This window comes from Caretta caretta, chromosome 1 (assembly GCF_965140235.1).
Source record: "Caretta caretta isolate rCarCar2 chromosome 1, rCarCar1.hap1, whole genome shotgun sequence".
In the NCBI taxonomy this organism is placed as follows: domain Eukaryota; kingdom Metazoa; phylum Chordata; order Testudines; family Cheloniidae; genus Caretta; species Caretta caretta.
Window position 1 is genome coordinate 240560764 of NC_134206.1, and position 10169 is coordinate 240570932.

The window sequence follows — 10169 nt, forward strand, 5'->3', positions numbered from 1 at the left end:
CCATGTCCCCGTCAACGTGATTCAGAGCATCATAATGTTTCATGGCTCAATCTGCAGCCCACAGTTAGCTCTGAGTCATCCACTTTGTCTTTTGGGGGAAAAAAAAAAGAGGGGAAAAACACAACCACCTTATATTAAAATACACCAAGATGGACTTGGCAGCAGAAAAGAAAAGTTAACCATCCAAGACAAACTAATAAAAAGCAATTAGAGCTAAGTGAAAATGCTAAGTGGAACACAATTTCTCTTCCTTTAAAAAAATAACTGAATGTTATTGTGTGCTTTTGAATGGCATTACATTACTGGCAATGCCAAGCTCTAGCTGATAAAGTGGTTCACCGGTAGGTGAAGGTTTCAAGTAAATGAAGCAGATTGCATGACTCCCTGGGGAACATCTGTTTCTCCAAAGAGGTGTGAGAATAAATGCACAGTGATTAAGAATGGGCAAACTTGTTCAAACAAAAGATTACCCAGTCCTACTCGACCCCTTATGCAGAACTCAAATCTTAACCTTTTATTGTTATGGGGAAATTAATATATGGATCTCCCCACTCCCTCTCCCTCTCCCTCTCTTAAAGGTCCAACCATTCCCTTTCGCCTATCTATGAATCACAGCCCATCCCACCTCTCACGAGAGGTCTTTCAGGAGGAGGCCCCTTGGCCTTTTACCCCCTTCCAGTCAATAACTGTAGGGTCTGGAAAACAGGGACAGCCCTTCTCTATGGACCTCAAAGGGACAGTCATCTAACATGTCTTTTGTGTGCATGTCTGGGTGTGCTCTATGGAGCTAGTGGCTGTTCTCCACCATTATTTATTTTAAGTCATATGTAGTGATTTGGAAAAACAGCAGAGTGAGAGTTCTCTAAAGAAATAAACATGGGAAGCTAGAAGCTGCCACAGTGGACCAGACTAGTGGTCTATAATGTCCAGTGTGCTCTCACCAGCAGTGCTTAACACCAGGTGCTTCAGTGGAAGGTGCAAGAAACTCTGTAGTAGGTAGTTACGACATAGTCTGACCCTAGGGAAAGTTTCTTCCTAGTCCCCAATAGTTAGAGGTTGTTTTATGACCTGAAGCGTGAGGGTATATATTGTGACAGTTTGGGAATGATGTCTGTGTCAATTTGTGAATTTCAATTTGTATCTGATCATACTCGGTGTCCTATGATAACAGCAAGTTTGAACTGATATATGTGTAGCCTGTTTATGATATGTAGCAGAGACCAGAGAAGGAAGGGGTGTTTCTAACCTTCAGGGAAAGATTAGGGTTTTGTGGGGCCACAGGCCAGAGGAAGTGGTTGTCTTTCCCCCCCGCCTCCTGGCACTCCAACTGGGGAAATGGGGTCGGGGCTTACCCTTTTCCACCTGCCCAACGCTCCAGCCGGGGAGTGGGGGCAGGATGCAGGGGCTTTCCCTGCTCTGCCTACCTGCCCCCCGACCCGCTCCCCATCAAGAGTGCCAGGCAGGCAGGTGGAGTGAGGCAAATCCCCACATCCCTAACCCCGCTCCCCGGTTGGTGTGCCGCATGGGTGGAGCAGGGCAAGCCCCCATGCCCAGACCCCTCTCCCTGGCTGGAGCGCTGGGCGGGTGGAGTGCGTCAGGGTGTGAGGGCGCCCATTTTTCCGGGGCACCCCAATTGGTCAGGGCCCCTGGCATGGGCCCCAGCTGCCCAGTGGTGTTCACCACTGCTCACTTTGTGGAGAACTAACACAAGAAGAATCATCCAGAACTTTCCCAAGGCCTACTGACTCGCTAATAACTCTTATCCACTTTACCACTGCCTAGGAACTAAGGATGTTGTGCATGTGAACCCAGCATGACTAGGGCATCAGATTTCCCAGCTCACTGGCAGTTTCACTGGAAAATTTCTGACCAGTGCTAGTGGTAACAAGTTTCCTGGGCTAATTGTGCATTGTATGAAGAATGTAAGTTGAACATTGCAAAGTGTATACTTAATTTTGATTAAAGATGTCATCCTGACAGCCATAGGGGCAGACATCCGCTGTTTAGCCACAGAACAGCACAGAGATTGGTATGTGATAGTGTAATCTTTCCCACCAATGCCCTCACCCCTAGGAATAAGAGGTTTCTTCCCTCTCCATCCACATTCAGTTCTTTAGTTTTTAATTAAATGCAAAACTCTGGTACTAGTTTGGGGGATGTTTGGATTCAGAGCATCAGATGTAAAAACAGTAGTATTTATTTTGACATTCAACCCCTAAAATGAAAAGGAGTACTTGTGGCACCTTAGAGACTAACCAATTTATTTGAGCATGAGCTTTCGTGAGCTACAGCTCACTTCATCGGATGCATACCGTGGAAACTGCAGCAGACTTTATATATACACAGAGAATATGAAACAATACCTCCTCCCACCCCACTGTCCTGCTGGTAATAGCTTATCTAAAGTGATCATCAGGTGGGCCATTTCCAGCACAAATCCAGGTTTTCTCACCCTCCACCCCCCCACACAAATTCACTCTCCTGCTGGTGCTAGCCCATCCAAAGTGACAACTCTTTATATAATCAAGTCGGGCTATTCCCTGCACAAATCCAGGTTTTCTCACATCCCCCCCACCCCCATACACACACAAACTCACTCTCCTGCTGGTAATAGCTCATCTAAACTGACCACTCTCCAAGTTTAAATCCAAGTTAAACCAGAACATCGGGGGGGGGGGGGGGGGGGAGTTAGAAAAAAACAAGAGGAAACAGGCTACCTTGCATAATGACTTAGCCACTCCCAGTCTCTATTTAAGCCTAAATTAATAGTATCCAATTTGCAAATGAATTCCAATTCAGCAGTTTCTCGCTGGAGTCTGGATTTGAAGTTTTTTTGTTTTAAGATAGCGACCTTCATGTCTGTGATTGCGTGACCAGAGAGATTGAAGTGTTCTCCGACTGGTTTATGAATGTTATAATTCTTGACATCTGATTTGTGTCCATTTATTCTTTTACGTAGAGACTGTCCAGTTTGACCAATGTACATGGCAGAGGGGCATTGCTGGCACATGATGGCATATATCACATTGGTGGATGTGCAGGTGAACGAGTCTCTGATAGTGTGGCTGATGTTATTAGGCCCTGTGATGGTGTCCCCTGAATAGATATGTGGGCACAATTGGCAACGGGCTTTGTTGCAAGGATAAGTTCCTGGGTTAGTGGTTCTGTTGTGTGGTATGTGGTTGTTGGTGAGTATTTGCTTCAGGTTGCGGGGCTGTCTGTAGGCAAGGACTGGCCTGTCTCCCAAGACTTGTGAGAGTGTTGGGTCATCCTTTAGGATAGGTTGTAGATCCTTAATAATGCGTTGGAGGGGTTTTAGTTGGGGGCTGAAGGTGACCGCTAGTGGCGTTCTGTTATTTTCTTTGTTAGGCCTGTCCTGTAGTAGGTAACTTCTGGGAACTCTTCTGGCTCTATCAATCTGTTTCTTTACTTCTGCAGGTGGGTATTGTAGTTGTAAGAAAGCTTGACAGAGATCTTGTAGGTGTTTGTCTCTGTCTGAGGGGTTGGAGCAAATGCGGTTGTATCGCAGAGCTTGGCTGTAGACGATGGATCGTGTGGTGTGGTCAGGGTGAAAGCTGGAGGCATGCAGGTAGGAATAGCGGTCAGTAGGTTTCCGGTATAGGGTGGTGTTTATGTGGCCATTGTTTATTAGCACTGTAGTGTCCAGGAAGTGGATCTCTTGTGTGGACTGGACCAGGCTGAGGTTGGTGGTGGGATGGAAATTGTTGAAATCATGGTGGAATTCCTCAAGGGCTTCTTTTCCATGGGTCCAGATGATGAAGATGTCATCAATATAGCGCAAGTAGAGTAGGGGCTTTAGGGGACGAGAGCTGAGGAAGCGTTGTTCTAAATCAGCCATAAAAATGTTGGCATACTGTGGGGCCATGCGGGTACCCATAGCAGTGCCGCTGATCTGAAGGTATACATTGTCCCCAAATGTGAAATAGTTATGGGTAAGGACAAAGTCACAAAGTTCAGCCACCAGGTTAGCCGTGACATTATCGGGGATAGTGTTCTTGACGGCTTGTAGTCCATCTTTGTGTGGAATGTTGGTGTAGAGGGCTTCTACATCCATAGTAGCCAGGATGGTGTTATCAGGAAGATCACCGATGGATTGAAGTTTCCTCAGGAAGTCAGTGGTGTCTCGAAGGTAGCTGGGAGTGCTGGTAGCGTAGGGCCTGAGGAGGGAGTCTACATAGCCAGACAATCCTGCTGTCAGGGTGCCAATGCCTGAGATGATGGGGCGCCCAGGATTTCCAGGTTTATGGATCTTGGGTAGTAGATAGAATATCCCAGGTCGGGGTTCCAGGGGTGTGTCTGTGCGGATTTGATCTTGTGCTTTTTCAGGGAGTTTCTTGAGCAAATGCTGTAGTTGCTTTTGGTAACTCTCAGTGGGATCATAGGGTAATGGCTTGTAGAAACTCGTGTTGGAGAGCTGCCGAGCAGCCTCTTGTTCATATTCCGACCTATTCATGATGACAACAGCACCTCCTTTGTCAGCCTTTTTGATTATGATGTCAGAGTTGTTTCTGAGGCTGTGGATGGCATTGCGTTCCGCATGGCTGAGGTTATGGGGCAAATGATGCTGCTTTTCCACAATTTCAGCCCGTGCACGTCGGCGGAAGCACTCTATGTAGAAGTCCAGTCTGCTGTTTCGACCTTCAGGAGGAGTCCATCTAGAATCCCTCTTTCTGTGGATACTATTAATTTAGGCTTAAATAGAGACTGGGAGTGGCTAAGTCATTATGCAAGGTAGCCTGTTTCCTCTTGTTTTTTTCTAACCCCTCCCCCCAGATGTTCTGGTTTAACTTGGATTTAAACTTGGAGAGTGGTCAGTTTAGATGAGCTATTACCAGCAGGAGAGTGAGTTTGTGTGTGTATGGGGGTGGGGGTGGATGTGAGAAAACCTGGATTTGTGCAGGAAATAGCCCGACTTGATTATGTAAAGAGTTGTCACTTTGGATGGGCTAGCACCAGCAGGAGAGTGAATTTGTGTGGGGGGTGGAGGGTGAGAAAACCTGGATTTGTGCTGGAAATGGCCCACCTGATGATCACTTTAGATAAGCTATTACCAGCAGGACAGTGGGGTGGGAGGAGGTATTGTTTCATATTCTCTGTGTATATATAAAGTCTGCTACAGTTTCCACGGTATGCATCCGATGAAGTGAGCTGTAGCTCACGAAAGCTCATGCTCAAATAAATTGGTTAGTCTCTAAGGTGCCACAAGTACTCCTTTTCTTTTTGCGAATACAGACTAACACGGCTGTTACTCTGAAACCCCTAAAATGTCACTAAAAGGGTACCGCAGTAGTTTTCCTTTGCTTCTTTTTATGTATAGTTAACAGTGGCCATGCCCCTGATAGCTTTTGCCAAGGCTGTGAAACTAGCCCTGAAATAGCTTAACATTCTGAATATCTTTAAGAAGAAAGATCAGTCTTACAAAAGATACAAAGTTTGCAACTCTGCGTGTGTCAAAATGCTCGCTCCAAAAATTTACTGAGTCACTAGAGGTTTTTATTTTCTATGGCTTGAAACAGAGAAGAATAAGCTAGGATAGGGCAAGGCAAATCATTTATTCCAGTTATCCTGACAGCCAAAATGTTACTCAAAACCTAATGAAGTACTAAAACTATTCTGTTTGAAGTGCATTGGAAAAACAAGACCAATTGCTTAAAACAAAGATAACAAACAGTGTTCATCAGTTTACATTCTTGCCCCAATCAGCTTCTCAAGAAAAGACACCTGTTCTCATAGTTTGGTTTAGTTTTGCGTTGTTTACAAATACTCTCTGAGAGAATCAGAGCAATTAGCACTTTGAATGGTTCCTACAATGTTATCTCTCCAAAATGTAGTGGTGTGCTCCAGCTGCATTCTTGTGTTGTGACCTTCAAGTATTCCAGAATTTTATTGGCTGTCCAGTCTATTAAATCTCAAAGCTTAAAGAAAGCGTTACTTCTAAATGTTCTTTCCGAAGGCCAGCTTCCATGGGAAGACAGGGGGAGCAGGACTGGGACCCAAGTATAGAATACACTGTAAAAGCAACAGTACAGAACTGCATATAGCAAAATATCTAAACTCGTTCTTTGGAGACCACCTGTAACAAGAGTTCAACTAGGAGAAAAACTTCCTTGTGGCAGCAAAGCAGCATGTCTTCATGAAATAGTGCTGTCAAATTTTAGGAGAACTGGTGACATTGGTAATTCATTAGTGAGCACTTTTCACTCCTCAATCCTGCAATGATTCCTATGTGGGTGCAGCCCCCTTAAATTCAGTAGGCATTCATGCACAACAAGAGGTCCACCTATGCAGAGCACATTGTACATTTGGGGCCTGAGACAGTACTGAACCAGTGGCCTAATATGGAGTTAAGGATGCCACTATGTATAGAGCACAGGAACCATGGGTTGGAATAATAATAAAATAATACAGTAACTCCTCACTTAACCTCATCCCGGTTAACGTTGTTTCTTTGTTACGTTGCTGACCTATTAGGGAACATGCTCGTTTAAAGTTGCGCAATGCTCCCTTATACCATGGTTTGGCAGCTGCCTGCTTTGTCCACGGCTTGCAGGATTCTCTGGAAGAGCAGCTCCTCCTCGTGGGGATTAGAACTGAGGAGACCAATAGCCCCCCCAAAATCAGCTGCCCTAAATTCCCTGTAAGGTATGTGGCTCAGCAGCTGCCCAGCAGCAGTTCAGGTGTCCCTCCCCCCCGCTGTGCTGCTCCAGTCCTGCCCTCGGCCTTGGAGCTGCTCCCGGGAGCCTCCTGCTTGCTGGGGGAGAGATGCTGATATCAGGATGTAGGGTCACCAGAAGTCCCAATTTTATAGGGACAGTCCCCATATTTGGGGCTTTGTTTTATATAGGTGCCTATTACCCCCCACCCCCATCCTGATTTTTCACACTTGCTGTCTGGTCACCCTATCAGGATGTCCCCCTGTTCCTGCCCCCACCTCCACACTCAAGAAGGGGGGCGGAGAGCTTTCTAGAAGCTGTTGCTTTCTGTCTGAATTGTCTGATCTTCTTAAAAGGGCAATGTACTTGAACAGGGGTCAGCGTACTTAGAGGGGCAATGCACCTCTCTCTCTCACTCACGCACCCACCCCCCAGCACTTTGGAAAGTCAGCACCTGTGCAGCCGTGCATGTGCTGTCAGGAGGAGGGAGTGGTGTGCTCCAGCTGGATAGCATGGGCTCATCATGTTCAGTTTTTGCCGGGAAGTGTTTGCAGCTACTGCCCTGCATCTATTGTGTTTACAAGGCAGCATGGACTGAGGCACGAAGGAGGAGAGTATGAGGCTACATTAACAACAGCGTATTAACCCTTGAGGGCTCAGCTGAGTGTTAGTTCATCATTTAGCAGCAAGGCATTCCCTGGGAAATATCCCACCCTCTTACTCCACCACCTCAACCAAACTTTACAATCATTCATTGCTATGTACAATATTATTCAGCTATGTACATAATGTCTTTTGTCTGGTGAAAAAAAATTCCCTGGAACCTAACCCCCCCATTTACATTAATTCTTAAGGGGAAATTGAGTTAGCTTAACATCGGTTTGCATAAAGTCACATTTTTCAGGAACATAACTACAACGTTAAGTGCGGAGTTACTATAATAACACTTAACTCTTATATGGTGCTTTTCATTAGTAGATTTCAAACTGCTTTACAAATGTCATCAATATCAGACTCCTCATTTTATAGTTGAATGAGGGGAAAATACAATGAAAAACAATCTGACCCTGAGAATTATTGGGATGTAGATTAGTTGGTGAATATTGCTTGGGACACTTAAAACTAGACCAGACAAAGGAATCTTGTATGGGCAGAGAGATAGGCTAGATGTCCACGGAGGGGGTTTCTGTCTCTAATTATTATAATTAATGAATTAAGCCTTTCACAACCTCTTTGAGACAGGGGTGTAATATTGTTCCTATTCTAAAAAATAAAGAAACTAAGTCACAGAACAGGACTTGCCCACATTCACAACAAAATAGTGACCTCACCAGGAAAAGAACAAGACCCTTTTGCCTGCTCTAAATGCTAGACAATGCTTACTCTCTTGAGAGAGAGAGAGAGGACTAAAGTAGCTAAAAACCAGTTTAAGTGGATGACAGCCAAAGGGAAAGAATAAAGTTTAGATAAAGTTAAATAGAAGGAATCTGGATCAATAGGCTCCAGGAAAATAAAACTAAGGCAATCTCCCTAGGAAGAAAAGACAAAGAGGTTTTATAGATTTAAGCATAATAGGAAGGGATTGAGTTATGTTTGCTCTTCCGGGAGACAAATAATAATATTTCAGAATCCCTGGATACCAGTGACAGAATGCCAGAGGAAAACTGACTCTTAAAAACTTTAGAGCAATCTGCTGACACCTTAGCAAAATGCAATAGCAAATTTGCATTCTCATTAAACAAGATATAATGGCGCTAATAACATATATTTCAGATCATAAAGTGATTGAAGAGGAAAAATTCTGCAAATGCCTTTCTGTGGAATGACACATTAAGAGGTGCCCAGGACAGAACCAAAAGTGATGTGATGAAATGTAATCAGAGGTGGGCTGAACTGCTCAGTTTACTTCTGAGTCTGTCCTTCCTCAGTTTGAGGATGTTCCGTTCTGAGATTGGGTTCTGGCCCATCACTACATTTTATTCTGGCTCATGTAAATATCCACCATTTAAATAACTGATTTATCCTCTGCTTAATCCTAAGTAAATGAAGTGAACTGTGTCATTGCTTGAAACAACTCATTCAAACATAACAACTGACAGTTGGGAATCTGGATTATAAGAAACTTCCAACTGGGACTGGTTGATTCAAGAAAACTCTTTAACAGTTGGAAAAGTTCTCTGGTGTTAACTTCAGAATTTCAAGAGGGTGATTGCCTAAGAAATATTTGATGGCGTGATCAGAAGCTACTGCAGAGTGTTATGAAAATGGAGATTTAATTATATGCTCAGCTATACCCTTGCAAGTGCATGCACTGGACAGTTCTGCTCACAGTAAGTAAAGACTCATGAGTATAATAAGTGTTACTTCAGGTAAAGTCATTTGCTGCAATATCATATTATAAACTCATCTAATATATCTACTGCTTTTCCAAGGACAAAAATTAAACTGCAACCATGGTAGTATTAGTTGGCAGTTCCACAGCAGTACAATAATTAAAGCCAACATAAGCACACTCCAAACAAATTCAGTTCCCCTGAATAAGCAACATTGTATAGGCATTTTGGATTGGTCACTTTTTCTGGGCTTGGGCTAAAGAATCTGAAATACCTATATGAACTTGGCTCTAGGTACAGAAGAGATAAAAGCCTGATTATCTTGTGAGGCAGGGTTAACATTTATCTTAACCTTTTATCACCCCAGAGCATATCCACTCATATCTTCTTCTTTGGAAGAGTGGGACCAATTCAGATATTTCTTGGGCAAACTCCAGTGCCTCCCCAGCACAGTTCTGGTCCCTGCTCATCTGCCTTCACCTTGTCCCACAAGGGACCCCAAGTCTTCCTTGGCTGGGGAGTCTCTTACCCACACAAGATGAGCTGGTGCCACCAGGAATCAAGTTCTTAGCTGACTTCCCTGTGCTCCATCACACAGGAGCAGCTCCACAAAGGTTTAATATGGGACCACTGCTTAAACGTTGTCGGGCCATGACCCTCACTCACCTCTGCTGCCTATAGAACTTTGAGCAAGTGCAAAAACCTGGGACGAGATGGCATCCCCCCTGCCAACCCCTCAACAGGCACCATTGCTTAAGATTCGAATTTACACCAACCACAGCAATTCAGGCAAAATTCTTGTCCTAAGTCAACACAATTGGTCTTGACTAATATTATGCTACCTGTCTCTACACATGTGGATTTCCCATTGAGATCACGGATTGCCACTGGTTCATGCATGTTGGAGGACAAAACATTAGAGCTGAGAACATCCACCATGCGGAACTGAGAGGAGAATTTTGCCATTGGTTTACAAAAGTGAATTCACATTTTTATGCTGTCTGCACATCCAGCTCATCCTCTTGGAGGGCTCTAGAGTTCCAGTGGCATTTCTTTCTGTTTACGAATGTTTCTGAAAAGCAAACAAATGACAGAGCACAGACACATACATTCCATGATATGTATAAGGCACTGTGGCCGGTAAGACAGAGCAGAGTGTTGG

The 10169-nt window shown here is 44.4% G+C and overlaps 1 protein-coding gene across 1 annotated transcript in view; it reads right to left on the reverse strand.

The window, feature by feature from the left end:
• The window catches only part of LOC125630451 (perilipin-3-like), a 28178-nt gene extending 18232 nt beyond the window's left edge, over positions 1-9946 (reverse strand). The window contains exon 1 of the mRNA XM_075125640.1: positions 9850-9946. Coding sequence (XP_074981741.1) covers positions 9850-9946 — 97 coding nt within the window. The remainder of the gene's footprint in view (positions 1-9849) is intronic.
• Positions 9947-10169: the final 223 nt, after the last annotated feature.